The 27,377-nt window shown below is 39.5% G+C and overlaps 1 protein-coding gene across 1 annotated transcript; it reads left to right on the top strand.

The window, feature by feature from the left end:
• Positions 1–19,256: 19,256 nt before the first annotated feature.
• On the top strand, positions 19,257–26,030 carry LOC143122565 (syntaxin-2-like). The gene is made up of 10 exons (XM_076283356.1): positions 19,257–19,397; positions 19,921–19,992; positions 20,116–20,215; positions 20,896–20,970; positions 21,661–21,734; positions 22,007–22,115; positions 24,249–24,322; positions 24,760–24,897; positions 24,985–25,095; positions 25,510–26,030. The coding sequence occupies exons 1-10, from the start codon at positions 19,368–19,370 to the stop codon at positions 25,597–25,599; spliced, it is 873 nt and encodes a 290-aa protein (XP_076139471.1). The 5' UTR covers positions 19,257–19,367; the 3' UTR covers positions 25,600–26,030.
• The last annotated feature ends 1,347 nt before the right edge of the window (positions 26,031–27,377 follow it).

Raw genomic sequence — 27,377 nt, 5'->3', positions numbered from 1 at the left:
TTACTTATGGTCAAGTAGGGCCTTGTTCAAAGCAATCAACATGCTGCAGGAAATGGATCAAAGCATGTGAGTCACATGCAAAAGGATATTACTGAACATATACCTCGCCCGAGGGTAGGCTACAATTGAAACATACAAGCCCAGTAAATCCAAATGTGTAGGTTGAGAACATGGAGAAGAGCACTTTATTAAAATGAGTGCTTCAATAATTAGATTATCATCAACACCATACAGCACAGTTCAACGCCAATCCCTTTCATGCCAGCGGCGAAGCATTAATGCAGTGAGTGACATATAGATTGGAATAATCAACATGACCATGCCTGCTGACTTCCCTAACCCCTATTTGCATTCGAAATAGCATCAACTTCATATTGATGCAAGGAGAGTGATCATGTAATCATTCTAGTATGAGTGTTTTCTTGATTTGCTAGTGTAGTTTGTGTGGGTGGTGTGTGTGTGTGTGTGTGTGTGTGTGTGTGTGTGTGACAGGGAATAAGAGGACACACACTAATGCACAGATATGACACCAAGCCTAGGAGTCCTTGGCTGTTTGCTTCCAGTTGGGCTGATAGTGCTGCCGCCACACCGCAGGCAACTGTCAAGCGGGCCTCCGCTACCGAATAGAGCCGCATCCACGATAACAGTACATGACGGAGTTGTGACGTTAGCGGAGCGCGATTGCAGATCAGGGGTAGGGGGGGGGGGGGACACAAGCAAAGAGGAAAGGGACCTTTTTACCCCTCTCCCCCAGACCAAAGTCATTAGAATGGAGACATTAACATGGATTAAAATGAGGCTCGGAGCATGGAGCGGAGGTTTTAATAGTGTTTACTCTGTGCCTTCGCCAGAGGGCAAGCACTTTGGAGTCACTTCATCATTTCTGCTTTACTTTTCCATATACTGGTTGCCTAATGGTTGTAGGCAATGTGAAAATAAAACCAACATAAATTTACTTCCTCCACAGTAAATTAAGAATCCATTGGTGTTTTAAGCATGCATAAAAAATACCCTTGACTCTTTTCTGACTCAACAGTGTACTGGGGTTGCAGTGCAGCCACTGTTTAGAATGAAGGGAGGTGAGAGAGAGAGAAGGGGAAAGATGAAAGGGAGAGAAAGACAAAGAAAGAGGGAAAGAGAGACCGGAACTGACATGGAGAGAGAGAAATAGTGAGAGTGATAGAGATAGAGAGAGAGAGAGAGTAAACAGAGTAAACAGTCACTCCTCCGTCCGCCGGACAGCATAGTAAGAATGACATGAACCGCAGCATCAAATAGTGTGCCTCCCTCCCTCCCTCCCTCCTCTGGGGCACGATGACAGGAACCACACTGCCCCCAGCAGGGCTTCCTCTTCAACTTCAAGTCCCAGAAGTGTGGCCGCCCCACAGCTTAATCCACTCAGGAGCCTCACGCATGACTGTCTGTCTGCACTAAAAATGAATCTCCACCCTGTCATGCTTTGGTCGATAACATCTGTAGGTAATGGCAGGGGGGGTAAAAGCTTCCAACACGCAGAGAATTGATGCTGGACGGCACGGTAATAACATAGCAGTTTCACGTGGGGCCCAGGTCTGACTGCTGTCTTTCACTGTTTGTTTTCCCACACACAGACTTCCTTGAGCTGATAACTGAAGGCTTTCGAAATGGTGATTGATCCGGGATCTTTTTATTTTTTCAAAAGAATAAGCTGGTGCATGAAAAGGAACAATATGCTTGTTGCACTGCCTTCAAGAGGAGATGTATGAAAAGCCATAATGTAATAACAAAAAATCTCAGTAGGGATACATCAAAAGCTACCCTTTTAAGGTGATTGTGTGGAACTGACAAAAGTGATCCTTGGGCTTGACAAGAAAGGATTTCTACATTTTCTCTACCCTCATCCATTTCCACTGTCCATCCATTTGAGACAGCATAGGCTACAGCCCATCCATGAATGTAGTAGGATGAGAAGGATCAGAACATCAGTTGAAAAAACATTGCACACTTCAGCATCATAGACAGGGAATGTCCTCACTTGTTATCCAATCAACATTCATTATTTAGAACAGCTTGAAGATGTATGGAGTAGAGAAGGTTCTAGCCAGGGCACTCTCTCTCTCTCTCTCTCTCTCTCTCTCTCTCACACACACACACACACACACACAGTTTATTCATAACGCAGGAGAGCAATGAGTTAGTAGACTGTACCCGCAGACTGACCTCTGACTGCTCTGCTTGTGAACCTGCACTCAGGACTTGACCACATGAAACCCATGAAAGATTTAAGACCACATGCGACTCCTCTGCCAGAGCTAACCTCAGCTCAAGTCTCATCGGAGCCCAAAACACATGCTGTTCTCACAGTAAGGTAAGTTAGGACTGATAGAGTATGTGCTCGTCCTCAAAAAGAGATGTAAAATTAGGGGATTTGTGAATCTGAACAGATATGACAACACTCCTATCCTAAATGGAAATACTGTGTTGTATGAGAGAGTCAGAAGGATTGAATAGGAATATTGAAAAGTTATTTATTTAGCACCACGAGTTGGTCTAAACACACAGATTAATTACAGATGGATTACAAAAGGATAGGGAAGTAGGATCTTGGGAGACAAGTTTATGATTTGCGAGTGTATCTTCTGTATGTGTGTGAATGTGTGTGTGTGTGTGTGTGTGTGCGTGTGTACGTGTTAGTGTTAGTGTTAGTGTTAGTGTTAGTGTTAGTGTGCGTGTACGTGTGTGTGTGTGTGTGTGTGTGTGCATGTGTGTGCCTGTTCCCCAATGAAGTAAACTTAGGTCACGGCTTTGGTTGTGTCCCTCATAAACATAGATCTTTGCTTTATAATTAGGAAGCCTTATAAGCGGGAGCTTGTGGGATAGTCGGGACGGATCAAGAGGATGAAGCTGGCCACTAATTAGAGTCCCACTGGAGTAAAGTATAGCATCAAAGCTGAAGGCTATGAATACATTATAGGGCCACAGCGGAGAATAGGTTTTAGACTTAGAACCACAAGAGAGGTTCATGTTCTAATACACACACACACACACACACACACACACACACACAATGTGTACATTAGTACAACTCTTACACTCATGCTGTCATGCAGGCAGAGATGAGGAAAGATGTGTCACTACTCTTGGATAGAGGCATATATGAAGAGTGAAGATGGAAAAAGGCAGAAGCTCAATTACTTAATCACAGTAATTGAAATAATAGCTCTTTGTTGTGTGAACCTACTGTACAGTGTAGATTGCTATTTTTTCATTTCATATTTTCAAACTAAACACAATAACAATTGAATCCCTATCTGAATACTAAAAACTACCTACCTCAAAATAACTTTGCGGCTAACCCAATCAGCTTCGTTGAAGCATGAAATAAACAAACCTCTCTTTTTATCAGTGGGGCTCCAACAGTAGAAAGCAAACATAGCTTACTGATGAAAATGTCCATCTGCACTGTAAGTTGCTTTGCATAAAAGCATCCGCTGAATAAATAAATAGACTGCATTTTCCCTTGACCCTGAGACAGTGCTTTAAAAACGTGCTTTCACGTGCAGTGCGTACAATTGTGTATACTGACATGAAACGTTGGTGCTGCATGGGCCGTCTGTTTTGACTGTGCGGATGATGCAAACTGTGTGCAGCAGACCGAGACCTGTACTTTCTTCTGCGGTGTCATTTCTCAAGGACTGACTTTGAATTCCTAAAATTGTTGCAGAAGTTCACAAGGTAAAACACTTTAGACACCTGAAAGTGCAAAGAAAGTGAAAGTATTTGTCAACACAGAATCTCTCGCCAGACGCTGTGATTCTGGCCTTGAGAACAGTACCAAACTATGGCTCACAAATTGGCATGAGACGTGACATGAGTTTCTGAAAATGTCTTAATTTTCCTGGTCTTTTCTGAACTCAAAACTACACTTGCATAACATGAAGCAATAACTGTTATGTAGGATACACATGCATGCATTTGGTTGAGGACATCACAGGTCACTGATATTAAATGTTGTAACATGGAGGATGTGACATGTGCAGATGTTTTCATTTGAGCAGTGCAGCATCTTCAAGATTGACATTTCTGTTGTTCCAGTCGTCGCACTGGAATGACAGAAATTGACTGGATTGACAAGCTCAATTTAACAGATAGGATACAGAATGACATCTGTGATCTATCATTTTGATCTCAGACAGCACAACAATAGGATCTACCAGCATGTAGTCGCTCAATATTTTTTTCTCTACTGTTCTCCAAAGAATGTTGCCTGACATGGGTTTATTTTTCTTTCTTTGAGTGGTACTGTAGCTTATCTGTGGGCTACAGAAGTGCCAACATCCAAGATGCCTCCATGCCCCCACAAAAATACTGGCAGCAGAATACTCTTGCAGGAGAAAAACAAAGTTCAGTTGAAGTTCACAGAGGGTACTTTGGAAGCTCATTTTTTGATCCTGGAGGTACAAAAAAATAAACAAGAGCTCCACCTAGTGTGCACTGCCTAAAGAAACATACTGTCCACATAATGGGTGAAATGTTGAGAGAAAACGAGTTTGATTAAGCTCAAATATCACAAATGCAAAGTCTGCTCATGTGCTTAATAATATTCATCCTGTACACTAGTCCTTTATGCTGAGCCACTGGAGCACTTATCCGACGAGGAAAAGCAGATTCCGCTCATGAACTCTGATGCATAAGAATGTCTACTGAGCTTTGAGGTGTAATGCAGTGTAAATAATGCCCAAGGTTTCTAGGATTATCTCCTTTTTGTTTGGATTAAAGCCCTCTGCTGCAAAGACAACACTACTTTATAGATGATAATTAAGCATTAGAGTGAGAAAATATTTTAAAGAAGATTGAGGCGGATTGATCCTATTTCCTGCAATTATTATCCAAGGATGTTTCAGTCCCATGTGCATAGCTATCATCAAACAGTTTTCTTGTTTAATCTTAATTTCCATTAAGTCTATTATTTTGGTCTGTTATTTCTCACTGTGATATTTCTAAGACATTGCAGTGAGACTAAACAGTCATGAAACTTTAACTATTTTTTTCATGTGATGGCACACAAATCATACTTCAGCAGACAATGTTAACTAAACATTTTGCACAAGTACAAATACAAGAACTATCATCATGACTAGACTTTGTGAGGAGTGAATTGGACATTTGATTTGTTGGGGTCAGTCTACCTGTCCTCTAGTAGACACATAAAAGACTTGGCTAAAATGTTTCTTTCTGTAATGCAGTTTAATCTAAGAGATCTAAATTGTCAAAGAACATGAAAAAAAATCATTAGGAAACCCCAGGTGCACACTTTTCCCCAGGTTTTCATGCTCATCCTTTTTAGATGGGAAGAGAATATTTGTCAAGCATCTCGCTCATCTGACTAGCAGTGAGAGCTATGGAGCACCCATCATTTAGTACAAAGAGCCTGGGCCCCATTTATCAATGATGTCGTTGACCTCAACATGAATCAGAGTGTGAACCACACTGACAGGTGTTCCACATGGGGATATTCACTTATGATAATTTTTTAAAATGCTGTCAGTTTTGCCCCTGACACAAATTAACAGTACATCTGGGATTCTTTATATATATATACTGAAGTATTCAACCTGCCTGCCTATTTTTCTGAAAATTAGGAGATACATGAACCAAGAGTATCTACTTGTTTGTGACTTTGTGCACCTTTCTTGGCTGAGGATGATGGGTAACCACCGGGCCCCATACAGAGTTTCCTGGATGCTTGAGGAGCCCTTGGCCCCTGGCACTGGGCGTGAGTGAGAGGGGTTGGCTGTTATTAAGCTCCATGTTGCAGGCTCCCTGGGAAGAAAATTGATTTGGACTGAAGGAGGGGGTGCTCCCTTGTGCCCGCCACCCTGCATGGGGCTGTCTGCTTCAGTAACTCCACTCTCTGGGCAGAGGAATGTGGTGAGAGGAAGCGAGGAGAGACAAAGAAAGGAAAAAAAGTAAAGGAAAGAAAGAGTCTGACAGATACAAAAAACGAGAGCACTTTTTTTTAGAAATGCCTACACTTGTATTTACAGTTTGATACAGTTTGAATATGGAAATGTATTTTTCATGTATCTCAAAGGCAAAGTGGTGACACAGAGGGAGGAAAAAACATTTGTTTACCACCACATGCTGCTTGGCTCCACTTTGTGAGTAGGCCTGGCAGTATCAAAGACATACTCTACAACATAGTGAGTGGCAGCTGGGAGTAGAAGGGGCAGTTTCATTATTGTTGCATCACAAATTACATTCCTTCTGGAACAAAAAAATAACAAAAAACCAATAGGCCTTCTTCTCCGAAGGATACCCCAAACACATATAAATTCTCAATCTTGTTGTCTTGTGCGAAAATGCATTTACTGCTAATACACAAAAACCTCTTGCCAAAGTGTGTCTGCTTCATTAATCTACAGTATCTCTTGAGATGAAACCATCAGTGGCTGCGTTATCCCCATGCGCATATTCATCATATGCTTAACTCCAACGTGCTTAATGTCTTATCTGTTGAGGGTACATTGTGCCATTCACAGGAGGCTGCCTCTGTTCTTGGTCTGTTGCCCTCCAAAAGAATTGTTCTCAGGTCAGAGCACATTCGCTACTTCATTTCCTTTTCAAGATGAGAATCCTCACCCATGACCTGTAAGTGTATAAAAAATACACACCTTTTTTATATAAGAACTATCCGATGGAACCTTCTTAATCCAAGAGAATCATCAGACTCTTCTGAGCATTGCAAGCATTCGTTTATTTAGTTCATTTTCTTTGATGTGCTCATTGTCTCAATAGATATGACTTATGCTAGCAATGCTGTTGATGGTAATGTTTGGAGGGTTACAATCTAGCAATGTGACAGTCTTAATGGAGTACTTATACAATTTGGCTCGAGACTCAATCAAAAAGTCAATTACTGTAGCAAGTCCAAATGATGACTCTGGACAATGCCTCTTGCTCTATTTATCTACCCAAGGTACCTGTGACACAAATCCAGCTTTCCAAGCCAAAGCCCTGTGATGAGTCTGTAAGTATTCAGAAGGTTAATGACGTGTGAAATGCTTATGGACTTTACTCATGAAATGCTTTTCCATTAGAGAGTAATATGCCCCTCTGTAGAATATTTCATTTTCCAGGCATAAGGCTTTAATAGGCCATTAAACTCCTTCAGTGTCATCGTGATAAAGCAAGTGGCACAGCGGAGGTGTCAAGGTACAGTTGAGACTAGCCTGAACGCAGAAATAATTGAGTTTTTACAATCCACCGTGATTATTGATCCCCTCAGTGGGGTGTATCGTGCAAATGATAGCCGCCTCTGCAGAGAGTGACTAATGAGAACACCTCATTAGAGTGTCATGCCAGTGATAGGATGAGAGAGAGAGTCAGATGAAGCCCACATTCCCTGCCACAGCGTGAGGATGTAAGGAATCCAGATAAGAAATGGCAATAGGGGGAGAATTGGGATAGTGTTATGTCTCAGTGTTCATGATTAAGAAGTGATTTAAGAAGGCCAAAAGGTCACACAACAGGCAAGTTATATACTGTAGTTATATACTGTATTTAATATAAGTGTGTGTGTGTGTGTGTGTGTGTGTGTGTGTGTGTGTGTGTGTGTGTGTGTGTGTGAGAGAGAGAGAAAAAAATAGTGTGTGTGTGTGTGTGTGTGTTTGTGTTAGAGAGTGCATGTGTGACCACTGAGAGCTTTTACAAGGCTGAAGGTGGGTACAGAAAGCTACAGAAGAGAAGGAGAAAGGGCAAAATGTTTTATATGGAGAAAAAACTGAAAGGTCAATCAGAAAGTGTGCATTGGTGAAATGGATAAACAGTCCCTAGAAATGTAATTCTTGGATTTGAGTGAAAGACTTGAAGGACATTGCGGATGCAGAGGCTTAAAAAGTCAACATGTCTTTTCAATAAGACTCTGGCAGCTGATGCATTTCTTGCTAGGGAAGCTGAGGGGTTTTATGTGACTTTACCTTCCAATGTGTTCCAGAAATTGGAAGCTGAAAATACACTGTGAATTAAGTACAGCCGACAGAGCTTGAGGGAGCATGAGCTACAGGCCTTTATAAAACTACATGTCCTCCATTCATGTGATTTCATGACAGTGCAGAAATGTACATTTTACATTCAGGACATGGAGGTATCCCCCCGTTCAGAGTAACGGGGAATGAAGCTTTCTATCAAACCTGGATATTTATGTACGGTTCAACTCTGTTACGGGAGATGAATACGGCTTTAGAAAAAGTTGAGAAGGCATGTTTGAAGTACTGTCCTCTATAGAGTGAAGTTTGGGGGAAAACACGCAAAAATATATCAGATGCAATCATGGCGCTGGTGTACAGAGTATCCTCAGAGTGCAGAGTATCAAAGCCTCATCTTTTTACTGCCACTCTCACTCAGAAGTCTATAGAACATTTGAATAATCTGTCAGCCATAGCTCTGGAACTTTAAATATCTCAACTTTAACAGTATACTGCTCCATGTACTGTACATCTAAAAGTGAGGACACCACCAATTTTGCTGTTGAAGATGAAGTGGGCTTATCAATTAATCATCCCCCAGTGTAATTGGCTCATTCACTCCTGCACTCTCCACGTGGTGAGCGTCCTGGCGCATAATAGCTGCCGTACATCACCCAGGTGGGTACTACACATTGGTGGTGGTTTGTGAGGTTCCCCCTTGACTGTGAAGCACTTTTAGTGTCTAGAAAAGTGCTATATAAATGTAAGGTGTTGTTGTTATCAACCACCCACTTAACACCATATTCCTACTAATGGACATTACTACCATGTAATCAGCCAGACTAGTGCAACTCATCCATCTGTTTTTATTGGAGTGTTCAGGCTGAGACTATTACTGATATGGGGTTGGCACAGACACTGATGTCTCATTATTATTTGTTGCACTTGGTAAAGCTCTGTAATAGTCACTTTTCGTTATGGTTAGGATCCATGCATCTATTAATCGTGCTTCCCTTACAGGTGCCTATCATCTTAATCCCTACCGTTTCAGACTGCAGACCGTGCAGACTTGGTTCTAAGTGAAGACGACAGGCAGACCTCTGCCAAAGCTTTTCCTTTGATGAAAACCTCACTAAAAGAATTACAGCCTAATCTATCTACAGGGTGACATCTGAAAGACCTATCTTTGCCAATTAACAGGACAGAGTATAAAAATGGTGATGTTATAGGCCTAGGTTCTGCCTTATTTCTAAAGGTTGCTCACAATCCTGCACACGATCTCCTGTTCATGGTTGCCCTTGTCCCCTTGTAGGAGGGGAGGGTAATGGAATTGGGTCTGTCAGTTCGTCCATCCATTTATGTGAGTTGTCTACTCACATAACTTAAAAAGAACTGCTCTGAAGTACTTCCACTCTTTACACAAAGCATGGGGTGACCATATGTCAGTCCTCCTATATGACCATCCACATCTGGCTCAGAATGCAGATGCTGGCATTTGATTTCACTTTGGTCCATACTGCGTGACAGGAACGAGTGTCTGTAGTCTGACTGACTGACTGTTTGTGTTTGTGTTTTTTAAGTGTGTCATGGTTCCTTATGGTCTGCTCCATGTTTTGCTATTGACTCTGGGCTTCCTGGTTCCCTGGCTGTCTAACACGTGGTCATCACCAGTGGCTGCACACCTGCTGCCACTTGCTTTGTCAGCCACAGCATTTCAACCTGCCATGTGTTTCACTCTCTGCTGGAGCTCATCAGAGCATCTGATACAAGTTCATGTCTCTACACCTATTACATGGTTCATGGTGCATGTCTCTGTCAAGTATGGTTTTCTGTGGATTCTCTGTTATTGTATTGATATTGTGCCGTGTGGAATATTGTGCTGAATATCTAAATAAATGTGTCTCTTAGAAATATACAAATACTTTAAAATATTTCTTACTTTGTTTACTTTTCTAGGCATGTTTCCAAAACGTAGGACGTAGTTTAAGGTTTAGTTTCTTACATGAGACATCAGTAAGCGCTGTCTGAGGTGATGGTGCTGAAATTGTTGACATCTATGTCTTTAGAATTGATTACTCACTCCATGGACTGGTTCATTGTGTCATGAGAGAAGTGGTGTTCTTTATAGATAAGAACACCACAGGAATAAGATGAGTATTGATAGTTATAGTCAAAATAAAAGCCACTCCTTCCCGCTCCCTCAGATCCTCTAACCAAAATCTCCTATCTGTCCCCCTGCACCAGACTCTCTACCCTATGTGGCAGGTCTTTTATCCATTTACACTAGAAAACACAATTAGAAAAAAGTGAAAGTTGGTGCTCTAGAGCAGTATTTCTCAAACCTTTTCAGACCAAGGACCACTTAACCCGTAAAAAATAACCTCACGGACCACCTAGATAAAAAAAAACAACAACAGTAGACCTACTTCAACAGTATATTACACAATAGGCCTACTCACTGAACAACCTTGCTTATTGTCTTTGCACCTTGCTTATTGTGTCAGAGGATTTATATGATTTAAACTGGCGTAGCTTACATAGGCAGTGTTGCAGAACTGTTTGGATTTACATACAAGTTGGTTCAAAATTGCAAACAACTCATCTATATTATATTTGACCACGTCTGCTTGTGGACCACTTGGGATAGCTTGCGGACCACACTTTGAGAAACACTGCTCTAGAGCTAGTTTGTTCCAGGGATCAGCATTACAAGTAACACAGGGTGAGCCTTAACACACTCACCTTTCTTGTTGCCCCCTCCTTCCATCTTTTTGTCTGTGAGAAAAAGAAGTATTATTCAGTCTTCACTTTGGCAAATGTGCAGAGCACAGAGCAATCACTGACATAGCAGGCATGTTAGCTAAGTGTGCTAAACACCTCATTTTGCTCAACTTTGATGAGCACTTACACAGGCCTATATGTATACATATATATTTGTTTCATATTCTACTCATTTATATGGTAATTGTCTGTGTATTAGCTGCACCCGTGTATTAACTGTAGTGTCCAATAGCCCAATGAATCAGAATCAGATTGTGCTTTAATACATAATTCATAAAGAAGAATGAATAAAAGTAACACATTCCCATTTGTAGCCCGCCCCCAGTGTATTAACCTCATAGCTGAAGACTTTTTGCAAAATCAATGTATAAACCTCGGTTAATAGTCGGAATATACTCTACCTGATGTATGGCTCTTGTATTCTTCAAAATCATTGCATGACATCAGATGGTAATCATGACTTTGATGAGCATCAGTTGTCGTCATAACATCATGGTTTTCAGTCTTACAGAAGCTTTGAAACAAACTTTTCTTTAGGAGAGGAGCGCACAAATTATTAGTTGATGCCTTGCCTCTGCACCAGCAAAGCCATGAAGCCAGGATTCCAGTTTTGGATGGGCCAGACCAATTGTGGGTGGGCCTTAAAAAAAACTTTATCAAATCACTGTTTAACCTAATAAAAATGACTGACTAATATACTGTTATATTATTTGTGCTTACATAATCGAGATTTGAATAGCTTGATGCTCTTTAAATAGTTTGTTGCATTGTAAAAAGCACGGACGTAGTATCCTCGATCACTGTCCTTAGTTCTGACCAAATAAGAGCGCTTTGGAATCTCCATTACGCACCATACCTGCTGGCTAAACGGTTTTCATAATTCCCATTTTGCCTGACTTGCTGCTCACTTTTCATAAATGAATCCACTGACTCAAGCCTCATTTGCACCACATTTATTAAATATTATGGACAATACAATTTTGAGAGGATGTAATGACATTTAGCTATCTTGACATTTTCTGTTTGCTAGAAACGAACTATATAGCCACCTAGCAGAGTGGCTTTTAAATAGCAATATGCATTATATGGTTGGTTATGCACCGTGGTAAAGTTGGTTTTATATTGGACGTTGGATATTCGACACATTCGAAAAATCTATTTAGCACTGACTACGAGGGTCGAGTTTGTCAAACCAACTTTAATGTGTTTAAACAAGGCCTGCCTATATTACACAAAGCTTCTTTTGTCCAAAAACCCATGTTTTGATTTTATGAATTTTTTAGGCTGATAAAAGATTTCAATCTATTATGCGGCTTCACCTTTTGACTTACCCATACTAAAACACATCTCCTGAACTCGGCTTACTGCCCTTTCTAGTACACAAAGCTTCTTTTTCCCTAAAACCTACTCTTTGATTTTATACCATTTTTAATGTTAAATGTTTCAAATCTATTATGCGGCTTGCCCTTTTGACCTACCCATGTCAAAACACATCTGGTGAACTCGGATTACTGCTCTATATAGTACACAAAGCTTCTTTTTCCCAAAAATCCATTCTTTGATTTTATAAATATTTTTTAATGTAAAAAAAATGCTTTAAATGCTTTAAATCTATTATGCGGCTTGACCTTTTGACCTAACCATGTCAAAACACATCTGTTGCACTCAGCTAACTGCCCTACATAGTACACAAAGCTTCTTTTTTTCAAAAACTTACTCTTTGATTTTATATACATTTTTTACTATTCAAAAATGCTATAAATCTATTATGCGGCTTGACCTTTTGACCTACCCATGTCAAAACACATCTGTTGCACTCAGTTAACTGCCCTACATAGTACACAAAGCTTCTTTTTTTCAAAAACACACTCTTTGATTTTATATACATTTTTTACTATTCAAAAATGCTATAAATCTATTATGTGCCTTCCCCTTTCGCCTTACCCATATCAAAACACATCTGCTGCACTCGGCTAACTGCCCTACATAGTACACAAAGCTTCTTTTTTCCAAAAATGCACTCTGATTTTATATACATTTTTTATTATTCAAAAATGCTATAAATCTATTATGCGGCTTGACCTTTTGACCTAACCATGTCAAAACACATCTGTTGCACTCAGCTAACTGCCCTACATAATACACAAAGCTTCTTTTTTCCAAAAACTCACTCTTTGATTTTATATAATTTTTTTACTATTCAAAAATGCTATACATCTATTATGCGAATTGACCTTTTGACCAACCCATGTCAAAACACATCTGCTGCACTCAGTTAACTGCCCTACATAGTACACAAAGCTTCTTTTTTCCAAAAATGCACTCTTTGATTTTATATTATTTTTTTACTATTCAAAAATGCTATAAATTTATTATGCGCCTTCATCTTTTGACCTACCCATGTCAAAACACATCTGCTGCACTCAGCTAACTGTCCTACATACAGTAGTACACAAAGCTTTTTTTTTCCAAAAACTCACTCTTTGATTTTATATTAATTTATTACTATTCAAAAATGCAAAAAAACAAGCTACCTCTTTGTACGTAGACATACATCATTTATATTTATTAAGTTAACTATATTTTGTTTTCCATCCAAAGTTCCATTTGGCTGTGTAAATCAACTGGATTTTTTTAAATTTTCAATAAATGTATAATATAGATTTATAGCATTTTTTGATAATAAAACATCTATAAAATCAAAGAGTGGGCTTTGGAAAAAAATAAGCTTTGTGTACTATGTAGGGCAGTTAGCTGAGTGCAGCAGATGTGTTTTGACATGGGTAGGTCAAAAGGTCAGGTCGCATAATAGATTTATAGCATTTTTGAATAGTAAAAAAATTATATAAAATCAAAGACTGCGTTTTTGAAAAAAAGAAGCTTTGTGTACTATGTAGGGCAGTTAACCGAGTGCAGCAGATGTGTTTTGATATGGGTAAGGCGAAAGGGGAAGGCACATAATAGATTTATAGCATTTTTGAATAGTAAAAAATGTATATAAAATCAAAGAGTGTGTTTTTGAAAAAAAGAAGCTTTGTGTACTATGTAGGCAAGTTAGCCGAGTGCAGCAGATGTGTTTTGATATGGGTAAGTCGAAAGGGGAAGGCACATAATAGATTTATAGCATTTTTGAATAGTAAAAAATTTATATAAAATCAAAGAGTGCGTTTTTGAAAAAAAGAAGCTTTGTGTACTATGTAGGCAAGTTAGCTGAGTGCAACAGATGTGTTTTGACATGGGTAAGTCGAAAGGTCAAGCTGCATAATAGATTTATAGCATTTTTGAATAGTAAAAGAATTATATAAAATCAAAGAGTGCGTTTTAAAAAAAAAGAAGCTTTGTGTACTATGTAGGGCAGTTAGCTGAGTGCAACAGATGTGTTTTGACATGGGTAGGTCAAAAGGTGAAGGCACATAATAGATTTATAGCATTTTTGAATAGTAAAAAATGTATATAAAATCAAAGAGTGTGTTTTTGAAAAAAAGAAGCTTTGTGTACTATGTAGGCAAGTTAGCCGAGTGCAGCAGATGTGTTTTGATATGGGTAAGGCGAAAGGGGAAGGCACATAATAGATTTATAGCATTTTTGAATAGTAAAAAATGTATATAAAATCAAAGAGTGTGTTTTTGAAAAAAAGAAGCTTTGTGTACTATGTAGGCAAGTTAGCCGAGTGCAGCAGATGTGTTTTGATATGGGTAAGTCGAAAGGGGAAGGCACATAATAGATTTATAGCATTTTTGAATAGTAAAAAATTTATATAAAATCAAAGAGTGCGTTTTTGAAAAAAAGAAGCTTTGTGTACTATGAAGGCCAGTTAGCTGAGTGCAACAGATGTGTTTTGACATGGGTAGGTCAAAAGGTCAAGCCGCATAATAGATTTATAGCATTTTTGAATAGTAAAAAATGTATATAAAATCAAAGAGTAAGTTTTTGAAAAAAAGAAGCTTTGTGTACTATGTAGGGCAGTTAACTGAGTGCAGCAGATGTGTTTTGACATGGGTTGGTCAAAAGGTCAATTCGCATAATAGATTTATAGCATTTTTGAATAGTAAAAAATTTATATAAAATCAAAGAGTGAGTTTTTTGGAAAAAAGAAGCTTTGTGTATTATGTAGGGCAGTTAGCTGAGTGCAACAGATGTGTTTTGACATGGTTAGGTCAAAAGGTCAAGCCGCATAATAGATTTAAAGCATTTAAAGCATTTTTTTTACATTAAAAAAATATTTATAAAATCAAAGAATGGATTTTTGGGAAAAAGAAGCTTTGTGTACTATATAGAGCAGTAATCCGAGTTCACCAGATGTGTTTTGACATGGGTAGGTCAAAAGGGCAAGCCGCATAATAGATTTGAAACATTTAACATTAAAAATTGTATAAAATCAAAGAGTAGGTTTTAGGGAAAAAGAAGCTTTGTGTACTAGAAAGGGCAGTAAGCCGAGTTCAGGAGATGTGTTTTAGTATGGGTAAGTCAAAAGGTGAAGCCGCATAATAGATTTAAATCTTTTATCAGCCTAAAAAATTCATAAAATCAAAACATGGGTTTTCGGACAAAAGAAGCTTTGTGTAATATAGGCAGGCCTTGTTTAAACACATTAAAGTTGGTTTGACACAAACTCGACCCTCGTAGTCAGTGCTAAATAGATTTTTCGAATGTGTCGAATATCCAACGTCCAATATAAAACCAACTTTACCACGGTTTGTTATGCTTAGCTTAGGGAGAAGGGAACATTGAAGACTCACTAATTCGATTTCACAACTAGGCAAAGCACCACTGTTTGGCCAGCTCGAGACTGTAGGCTAGAGGCTGATAACAAACCTGAACTTGTAGGCTAGTCTAAATGACGAGAACAGGATAACTCCACCACCACCTTGTTATTGATGACTTCATGATTTCCTTGTAACGTAGGCCTATACCAAATATTAAATGCAAACAATGACATGCCCAACCTCGCGCGCGCACGTAGCCTACGTTCCAAATTATGTGTTATGGAAGGTAACGTTCATGTTAAATCTGCTGCATGAAGAAGAGTGAGTTCACCCGTGTCCGCTTGTATGTTAAATACGTCCATCTCATCTCAAAGTTTCAATGCGCGATCGGAATAATGGTTTCATATTTGTTAGTCAACTGTACAAAATACATTCGGGGCTGAAGCCCTGGCAAAATCAGCTGGCTACTAGGCCTACCCCTCGGGCACAGAACTTGTTCATTGACAACGTCATCTGTCATGTAAAACATGCTCCAAGAGAGCTCATAAAGATCAATCACACCCATTAGGCCCTTTAATGCAAATCGGATCAACGATCACAATATCAACTAGAAATGCAATTCCGAGGAATTACACGAGGGGATGCAATCTGCTGGTTAGGGTGTTGGTGGGGCTGTTGAGCTTGCTGCTAGCTGGTTGGTAGGGTAATTGTGATACCTGCAAAGGTGCTTTTGGAGTAACCAAATTTGAATCTTGTGTGACATGGCATTCTTGAGATATCACACTCAAGGTGTTTTTGACCTTGACATTTGACCTTCAACCTCCAACATCAACTCACTTCACCTTTGAGTCCATAAAAACACTCGTACCAAATTTGAAGCATGTACGTCAAGCCGTTCTGGAGATATAATGCTGAATGCATGAGATATGGCTGGGACTTTTATTTTGACACACAGGAAACACTTTAACAGGATGTGTAGTTCAGGTATAGCTAGATTGTATGCTTAGAGGCTGAGACAGTTGAATTCCTCACAGGTGACACCTGTGCCAGTGTTCTGATTAGCCTGGGAACTGCTCTGAGAACTACTTAACGAGCGCAGCTGGCTCTATTATGACATCACAGCCCCCATTCAAGTCTATGGGGGAAAAATACACTTTTAATTACAAATATCTCAAAAAGTATAAACTTCTCAAAAATGAGAAACGGATAGGACGGTAAAGCCTTGGAAGATCTACGGAACGGTGTTTGAACCAAATTTGTACGTTAAGCGATTTGGGCTGAATAGCGTGCACAGAAAGGTAAAAAGAAAAATAATAATAAGAAGAAGTTTTCGGATTTCAATAGAGGGGATGCATCCCCTCTAACAAGCTAGCCTAGAAATCTAGACACACCCTAGCGGCGGCAAATTAATTTGCTCAGCTTGTACGTCTAGTATCGAACCATAGGAATTTCTATTGGCTTAACACCGTGGATGACGGCCAATCACAGCGCTATATTTTGTTAGAGAGTCTTAAGGCGGGCTTAACAGGATAACGACATCCTGCGACGGTGAACAACAAGGAAGGTGGCTATGGCAAACGAAGAGCGGTTGTTTGAATCGGCGTTGGCGTCAACTTTGGAGGAGTTGGACTTGTGCTTTTCTTTGAAAGTAGATCAACACAATGCACTTAAGTCATTCCTTTCGAAGAAGGATGTATTTGCCGTTTTGCCGACCGGATACGGATATGGTCGTAGCGCTGGCCTATTGCATGCCTAGGCAGTTTGAAAGACAATTCTCTGCCCGCCCCTTGGATTAAGCGAGGTGAATGATTCGATGCCAGACTATACATGTCAATGATATAGGATGGCCCGCCAGGCTATCAACAAGCTGCATTGCAAAAAAAACATTTCAGAAGCCATTATTAAGCCATAGAGATGTGCTAGGTGTTATGGATCAGCTATCCTTCATCTCCTGGTTGCAGCGATACAACGAGACCGTTTGTGCACGTTTAAGGTACCTAAACAACGACTATATTAAAAGGTTTTTTTTTTTTTTTTTAAGAAAAGTTTTGGGTGGGCCTGTTGAAAAGTGGGTGGGCCTAGGCCCATCCAGGCCCACCCGTAGCGCCGTGCCTGCATGAAGGATGGCTTGTTGTGCAAAGAGGTTAATAATAACACCATCATGTTCTTCTCTGACAGACATAGCAAGGGAATTTCAAGGGAAACACCAAGACACAGTACAGTTTACGAATATGTCTGGTGTCTGTCTGCCTGGACTGGGAGCTTGCATGAGCCCTTTCTGCTTTCTAGTTGTCTGACCACTGTCTTTGTTTTTTATTTATTGTTTTCCTCCTTCTCTGTACTTCTGCTTGGTCTGATTCTCTGTGTAACAAACCTCAGACTGCTATTTGACCACTGGGCTTGGCCTGGTGTTTATTTTATTTTTTTTACTATTTTTTTTCTTCTATACTCAACGCTTGTCTCAGTATTTGGGTCCAATATTCTCTCCCCTGTCCTCACAGAATAATCCAGCCAAGCATGTACCCAGCAAACACAAGACGCCTTGAAACAATTGCTATCCAGCGTTATGGAAATAATTCTAATTTTGCATTTATGTGTGTGAAATATTTTAAAATAGTCTACCTATCTCACTTCAAGGATTCTTGGCAAGGATACTTAAATATCCTTGCCAATGTTATTTTAATATTTATTTTCTTTAGTTTTCATTCATTCCATAATTAATCAATCAGTACTTATGCTGAATCCTTATTGGCTGTGTATTGGGGAACTTTTTCATTTATTTTTTAACACATCAGACCTTGGTAGCACCAATGTTTATGGGGAAAAAAACACACAAACAAAAACCTAACAATCAACATGGTCTTGCGCAAACATACAAGTGTGCAATCCAGGGTAGGTGATCTCATTAGTCAAACAAGATGATCTTATCAGTCAAACAAGTTGTATTGTCACCTCAGAATTCTCCTGTGAATGTGACTGACATTCACATTCACCCTATGGACAAAACCTGAAGTAGTAGCCTATACTGTACAATGTCAAAAGGATAGGGAACATGCAGATTTCAAAATCAGAATGTAGTATGTGAATTTTATTAAATAGCTCATGCATGGTTTTCCTTCTTCAGTTAAAGATGGCATACATGCAGAATAAATGTAAAGTTTGATTATAGGAATCATTGTAGGCCTAGGGCTATGTGAAAAGTGCTTTGGGTAAGAATACTACTGTAGGTCTGACTGTTATGCATTTATCATGTGCAGGGAAGTTGGCCTAACCTAGTTCACCACGAAAGGCTATGCATGCACTGAGCATTTTTTTTTACTAATCAAGAATGTGTTCTAGCCTGACGAGCCAGACCCAAATTTGCTGCCGCTAGAGTGCGTCTAGATTTGTAGGCTAGTATTACGCATGATCATAAGATATGTCCAGGCGATAAGATGTCTTTTCCAGTGTGCTTTCAATACCAATATACTTTTTCCATGGCATTCAGGGTTTATTAATAGCATATCATATTGCACAACATGCGTTATGACCAAAGGTCGAACAAATTGACAAAACACCGCCATCATATGGATCATCACAAAACCGCATTTCGGTTTATGTCTCGGGTTCCTATGGAGTTTTTTGTGTGTTTGTGCTGACATGCTACTCTTCGTTCCTGCGTTTTAATACCATAATTCAGCTAATAATCCGAAAGCTACGTTCCAACGTTGCTGGTCAACCCTAGTTAGGTTACCTGATCTGACAGGTGTGTGGCCGCCGCCGCCCTCTGACGACTCACAGAACCCATGCTGACTGTCTCCAGTTCAGTGACTCCGCTGTTTCCTTTGAACAATGATGTCTACGAAGATCTGAGCCTGATATTATAAAAAAGTGCTTTGCGCACACCAAATTACACCTGTTTCGTGTTACCAGATTTGTTCGAGTAGGCTTTGCCATGAGGGACCGTTTAGCTGAGCTAAATTTGGTAAGTTCGCATAATTAGTAGGTTTGTCTATTGTTGTCTTGACCTAGTAAGGCTAACTGAACTGAACAGCATGATGATAACTCAGCCTAGCAAACTCAGTCGAAAAGGAAGGTTCTTAAACGGATGATTTGTATGAAAAGCTTCTCTGTGTAGCTACGATTTTTTTTTGTGGCCGTGGTGTTTCTCATGAAGCAATTATTTAGCTCGCCAGGTGCTCCGTAATTTTGATATAGTCGACAGGCTACAGTTTCTCCATCAACAACTATTACATCCCTCTATGGTGAAAATGTTTACTCTGTGAAAGCTTCATGATTTTATATAGCCTGGAGCATTATAAAGGGGAGGGAGGCTTTTTTTCTCATTGAGTGTGTTGTTTCTTTCTTATGTTCGGAATCATTTCCTGTTTAACATTAGGCATTGCATGGGCTTGGCGGCCATAAATCTTTCAGTCACATAATGATACCTGCAATATCAAAAGTAAGCCATCCAAAATCAATGGTGTGTGTATTTTTTTCCTTCACAGAACAACAATTTACCAAATGATGTCCTTATCACAGAGGAGAACACAACATATATGGATGAGTTTTTCAAAAGGGTAAATTAAACTGTATGTGCAGCTGAAAAATTAATTTTTGTATTGAAGGAGTTATGTGTTGATGGTAAAGAGGGGATATTGTAGTTACTGTGGTTAATAATAACTCCTTAAGTTTGTCCTCAGGTGAGAGAGGTCCAGATGCTTATTGATAAAATCTCCTGTCTGGTTGAAGAATTGAAGAGAGTGCATAACACTATCCTGTCTGCTGCCAACCCAGAACAAAGTAAGTCCATTTTACACCATCGTCTGTTGTCATGTTTTTTTTTTTTTTTTTTACAAACTTTTGACTGTTTTATTTTGAGCGATGATGGGTCTCTACCAGCTTATTTTATACACAGGGTTCCCATGGGTTATGGAATTTCTGGAATATCATGGAATTTTGGAAAGTCTATTACAGACATGGAAAGTCAGGGAATTTCATATTTTTGGGGGCAAAGTCATGGAATATCTGGGAATTTTGTTGTAGCACTTTAAAGTTTACTTGCCAAAATACATTAACACAAATATTTCCATGCAGAACTGGTGTATTGGCTTTACTGCTTATTTGAGTAGCCCAACTTTGTTGATTCAGTGCTCATTTATTCATTTCCCACTCTAAAAAAGATTCTTGAACACTACGCGGCTGTTCTGAAATTGTTGGTCGGTATATTGTTCCATTCATTATAGTAAGTCATGGTAATTCAGGTTTTTTGTCAGGGAAAGTCAGGGAAAAGTCATGAAATTTTTACATTTGACTTAAAGTGGGAACCCTGTATACATCTGTCCCCTCCAGACATTATCATCAATAAAACATGGATTGAACTACAAACATTTTTATCTGTCTTGTGCAGTTAGGTGGACATATTCTCACAATGGGCCGTTTGTGAAATCTTGTCCCTCTTTCCATCCCATGTGCTCATACAGGAGTTAAGCAGGAGTTGGAAGAGTTTAATAATGACATCAGGAGGCACGCCAGTTCGGTTCAGATTCAGCTCAAAAGTAAGTGACACTGCCATGAACAAACCTCACTGTTCCACCCCAATGTTCTGTAGGTGTCTGAAGTAATTGCTCTTGTGTCATAGCCTCAAGGCATATGATGCACTTTACATAACTCTGTATTTATTGTAAACAAATCACCTGCTGGGTTTCTGATTGTGCCCTTACTGTTGTTGTTTACTTCCACTCAGTTGCCTCTATGTGTCTATCTCTTGCTCTCTGCCGTCAATTAAATTCCCTTCCCTCTTTTCAGTGGCGTAGCCATTTGGTTGCTTCAATGCATTTGACTTGCAAAGCAGGTTGAAGGGGAGGACGTTCCCTGTAAAGACCTGTCAGAGACACTCATTGGCAGTCATACACTTTGTGTTCCTCTAATCCATTTTACTAGGCTGCTCAAACAGCTTTCTTCATTATTCACAGGATAGTAGTACACTGAATGTACATAAATGTTGTCTTAAAAGGGTCTGTAGATTATATCATAAAGTGTAAATGAGAGCTTGGTATGATGCAGATTTTTACTTTTGAACTTGAAACAAAGTAGTTTTCTTAATCATTTTGTGAAATCAAATATTGCTCATAATTTTTGACTGGATATGCTCAACCTCATGCAGAGTGGAACTGCATCTCTATAATCTGTGTTTAATTGATCACTGATTGACCACCTATTTTCTGATTCATCCTGACTGTGTGTAGACATTCAGATGTACATGCCCGAGGATGAGAACGCCAATACTGCCTCGGTGTGTCACCGCATTCAGAAGACCCAGGTCAGACCATAAGACTGCAGATGAACATGTTCTAATGCTTTTGCTAGAAGGCCTTTCTGGTGCAGCACTAAGCATATTAAAATCCCACATCCATATTATAGCACTAAACATATTTAAGTCCCACATCCATATTTTACTATGCCATTATTCAAACACTGATGTTGCTTTTGAATAATTGGACAAATGCTATCAGAAACATGTTAAAGGATAAAGGTCATCAAATGTACTGTACTACAAGCACCTCATCCTCCCTTTTCTCTTTTTCTGTGTAGCACTCAATGCTATCACGCAGGTTTGTCGAGGTCATGACTGAATACAACGAAGCCCAGGTGTCTTTCAGGGATAAGAGCAAAGGGCGCATCCAGAGACAGCTGGAGATCAGTGAGTAGCTTGTTGACCTTTTGCACACAATGCAGGCCTGGACACAGGCACAAAAAGTGGCCTGTTGTTTTCACAGTGAGCTGAAAAGGCAGCATATTACACTGCTAAGTGAGTGGCACTGAGACACAGCTGGGAGGACTGTGTGTGTGTGTGTGTGTGTGTGTGTGTGTGTGCGTGTACGCCCTGTGGGTTCAGTCATGTGCTCGCCACACCTGGGAACAGATGGCAATGGGAGACACCAGCATCGCCGTTGCCATGGAGAAGGCACACACAGGGCGGCAAGCAACCGGGGGGACGAGCATTTGTTTGTTTTCTGGTCATGTGATCTGGGCTATTCACTTTCCCTGCTCTGGTGAGGAGGAGGCTCCTGTGTCTGTGCCCGTGAGCAGGATTTAACCTTTCCAGTACGTCTAGGATTGGATTTCCCCGCCTCAAATATTGACTTGAACATCCAGTAGAGAAAACGATGACTTTGCTCTCTTTTTTGTGGTGTTGAATATTTCAAAATTACATTGCAGTGTGCGGACCTGAGTGAATGAGGGAGGCAGTATTTTTTTTAGCTTCAGTGATAACCAGTACCTTTATTATTACATAACTTTTAGGTTGTTAAACTTTAGCTCTTTTATAGAATAGAGGATTTAAGTATATAGTGTATTTAAGCACGAAGTTTATTTTACAACCACTTTGACCTAATGCTTACTCTTCTATTCTCACCATTATACATTTGCCACTTTTCCACCTCATTTGCCTCTGTGTATTTATGGTAGTAGAGAGTTGGAAGAAGCTTTTACTGGAAATGTACTGTAGTTTCAGCCCTAATTCAGCCATATATCCCTAAATGAAATAAAAGATGAGTTATATTTACAGTCCTGTCCTCTTGGCATCATGTGAGCACCCAGAGGGCTGTTTAGAAACCGCCAGTTATTGAGTTTAGGTCTTTAAGTCATACCTATTGTTAACGGGTGCATACAATGAAATAAAATCAAGCCCATTGCAGTCTCCATACACAAATCTTGGATAAAAAAAGTGCTTATATATTGTCCTTTCTCACATCTTGTTGTAACAACATGGAGCATGATGTATTTCACCTGAAGTGAGAAGAAATCCCAGGCTTGTTTCTAAATAAAGTTGTTCAACCCCCACTGTATATTCCAGACTTCTGGAGAGAGAGCAAAGATAACAGCATGCAGGGCCTTTACCTCAGCCATTATTAACTTGATTTGCAGCAATGGTTCTCAAACTTTTTCTTTCATTCCCCACTTTGATCAAGGGGGCATTTTTGAGCCCCACCTGTCCCTCATCGCTCTAGAAAGTGGTAGGTCAAGCTTAAAATGGTCAAATTTATTGAAATAACAACAAGTTCTAAATATATCCTCTTCAGCAGAGTTAAAATCAGCTGGTGCTGCAGATATAATAATAAATACATACATAATGTGCCATTGTAAATTAAACACACATATTTCTGTTTTCCAGCAACATATTAGGAAGCATAAGCCAATATTTTATAGTATATTTTATATTTTTTAATATATTTGTATATATTCTGTGTGGTCAGCTCCCATCTCCTCGCAAAGTGCGGAGAATAGACGTGCTTTTACGGGCCGGGTCTTGATGAAATTCACCACTCTCACAACCTCGTTCAAAATCTCATTCAGGTCGGGACTAAGCTGCCTTGACACGAGCGCTTCCCTATGAATAACACAGCGCGTCCATTGTGCATTGGGTTCTACCTGGGCCTAGGCTACAGATAAAAAATAAAATAAAAAAAACTCCTGTTTTTTCACGTCAGTTCGCGCCCCACCTCGCATGTCTCTGCGACCCAGTAGTGGGTCGCGACCCACATTTTGAGAAACGCTGATTTACAGTGAGACAACAGCCAAAGTATAACAGAATCTTCATACAGTTTCACACTGAAACCTTGTATCAAAACATCTATTTGACCAGAAAAGCTGCTTCAACTTCCTACTACCGGTACTTTTTTCATCCATGTGCCAACTATAGACATTGTAATAATTTAACATACACTTCTTTCAACTGATGCATTACTTTTGTCCAAACCGCTATGGATAATTAACCTCATTGCACTGTCATCCATCATGTAACAGCTGTTTACAGTATTCCTTTAACCTTCAGCTGGACGGTTGACCACAGATGAAGACCTGGAGGCTATGTTGCAGAGTGGAAACCCTGCCGTTTTCACATCTGATGTAAGTGCCAACCAAATAGCAGTTTTGGTGTAGAGCTGAGGACACTAGGTCAGTTTTTAAATCACAGCTGTCCTTCATAAAGCTACCAACACTAATGCTATTTAAATATTTACTTTGCATGCATTTTTAAATTTTTTAGGATTAGGTAGGACAAGATAATGAGAAACTGATTTCAAATGCACATTTCTACACAGTTTGTGATCCACCATACAGACAGTAGTTTTGCTACAGAGCTCATGGGAGTAAGGTTGAGGACTCTGAAGTAACCAGAGCTCACAAATAGTTATTTGCTATTGCTGTAACCTTGAATGTTTTCCTAAAGGCGTTTTTAAAAGTCATGATTGTGTAAATATATAGCAATTTATTTTGAGATATGGACCCCTCTTCAATTGAAACGCTCAATATCATATTAAGCAAAGCTCATTTCTATTACACAGCTCCTCCTAGACGAACAGCTCACACGAAATGCCATGAATGAGATTGAGTCACGGCATCAGGACATCCTCAGGCTGGAAGCTAGCATCAAAGAACTGCATGAGATGTTTATAGATATTGCTGTACTTGTGGAGAACCAGGTAAGGCCGCATCTATCTATCAGAAGTCTAACTGCTATCTTTGTGGGCTTGTCTAACAGTTTTGCTTTACCTACTTCTAACCACTAGGGGGAGATGATCAACAACATAGAGACGAATGTGAACAGTGCAGCTGAGTATGTGAATACTGGGAAGATTGAGACCAAGAAAGCGGTGCGGTACCAGAAACAGGCTCGCAGGGTAAGGCTCTTCCCCAGCTTCCCCAGCCTCTTCAAAATTAGTGTGGAGGACCAGTAGCAAGCGTTTTCAGGAGCTGGACGCTAATACTAATGTGATTTAAGTCCTATAAGTTCAGAGACCTTTTGTGCTTCCAAAGCTAAGAAAAATGAAATGCTGTGAAGTTGCTGTAAACATATGTTGTTTAAGTTAGGTTTATGACTGTGAATGAAAAATCTTTTTGTACCTGTATAACTGTGATTTGAATTTTAAATGTTTGTAAGAATTGTAATGTAACTAAAATAAAATATTCACTAATATCCCTCAAATGGAGGTATAGAGTGTGGACTTGCGGTAAAAGTGAAAGATTGCTTTTACTGCTCAGTGTATTTTAAGAATCCCTAACCCAACTCGAATCTCTGCTTCTTGTTTTGACAGAAATATATCATAATTGGCATAGTTGTGCTGGTCCTGCTTGGCCTTATCGCGCTTATCGTTGGTCTTTCTGTGGGACTGCCTAAATCCTAATTTCAACTCATTGACTTTCCATTTACTTCTGAAGACATCACCAAAGTCCATCAGAGAAGACATTGGAGGCCCTCAGGTGTCAAGCCCTTAACTTATAGTAGTGTGTAGTTTGCAGATTTGACTTCCCCTATTCATGTAGGCACATTAGTGAGATTTCAAAATAGCAAGAAGGGCATTATATTACATCAGTGACAATAGTTATTAACCCTCTAAAACGTTCTGCAACTGATCAAATTGTCCTGGAACATTCTATTGGTCCTGCCTAGTGCTTATTATGAGTTAACCCTGTATTCAGTCTTCATTAACTTTATTCACAAATTAATCAGCTATAATATGACTACCTCAATATGCCAACAATGTGCTTTTTAAATTTCTCTGTACATTTTGTAAAGCCAAAAGACCATGCACCTTATCTGCACATAATATGCATTAGTTGAAATAGTTGATGATGACCTAGATATTGCAATCTAGATCTATATAAATTGCTTTAGACTATCAGGATTGTCTTGTTTAAGCTGTCTGTCCTGTTTACATTTCTTTGTTAAATGTATGTGTTGTCGTCATTTGCTCTCAGTGGTAGCAGTAATGTCTGTGGGTGTTATATATTCTTATCACATTCAGTTGTGCCAAAAAAACCTGATAATCAGCAGCAACTGTTCCATTTGTAGATCTGCCTACTTGGTAGTTAAATGCACCACTGTGATTCCATCCACGTTAGCCCTTTAGTGATCTCAATGTATTACCATAGGTATGGTAAAAGACTTCTCATGGGTATGTTAGTGATCTTTGGAATGTCTTTTTTTCCTGACGTATAACAAGCTTATATAGTGTTTGTGCGAATATTTATTCAAACTACCGGTATATGAATTTCATGAAAAAATAAAACTACTGTATCAATGTCCTCTTCTCAATACAGTTCAGCACACTACATGTTTTATGTAATCAGTCCTTGCACAGTTGCTATGGCTACTATGGTGTACTTCAGCTTCTACCAATGAACATGATGAGTTTTAAAATGCATTGCTAGAAAACAAGAAAATAAATCTGATTCTTTCTGCATACAACACATGCTTCACCTGTTCTTCAAGTCTGGCATCCTCCTGGCAAATTAGGTGTCAGACTAGTCCTGACTCCACCCACACAGGAAGTGGGTTTATTTATAGTGTCCCATACAGCCTGGACATGGAGAGCAGGGCCAGCGAGAGACCTACAGGAGCTCGCTAGCCCTTCTATTTATACCTGTCGGCACAGCACACCTGGGCACTGGCCCAATTCAGCATCAGCCACCTCTCCCTTTTTTACCAGAGTGCTAGACTCAAAAAAGAAAATAGATTCAATCATGCAAATCTGCAGTCAGACTCATCCATCACATCTAAATAGCTTTTCACAGTGGAGTTTTTTTTAATGATTTTTATGAAATTAAAGTAAGAGTAAAAAATAATATGGAGTTGACCAAAAACTACATTTGTTTTGTTTTCAGCATCCTAAACGACCTAGTTCTGACAGCTCAGCTATTGTCTGATCAATCAGCGCTTCCCAGAATTCTACAGCACTCATGTCCGTAGCAAATAACAATCAATATGTTTCCTGGTTCCGGTTATGCTCTCCTGTTATAATCAATAACTGCTATTTGCATGTCATGGATCCTGTGCTATTTGTGTTATCTCATGTAGAGTTATTCTACAAATTCTGATCTAAATGGGTTGTGAAACCACTGATGATACGTCATCAGTGGTAGATATGACACAGCGTGGTGTGACTTAACATTTCTACAGTGG

The sequence above is a fragment of the Alosa pseudoharengus genome, unplaced genomic scaffold, assembly GCF_046254945.1.
Source record: "Alosa pseudoharengus isolate Yale_2024_CS ecotype anadromous, Long Island Sound unplaced genomic scaffold, YU_APseudo_1.1 YU_APseudo_1.1_scf_14, whole genome shotgun sequence".
In the NCBI taxonomy this organism is placed as follows: domain Eukaryota; kingdom Metazoa; phylum Chordata; class Actinopteri; order Clupeiformes; family Clupeidae; genus Alosa; species Alosa pseudoharengus.
The sequence above is the reverse complement of the archived record's forward strand: the minus strand, read 5'-3'. Positions and strand labels throughout refer to the sequence as shown.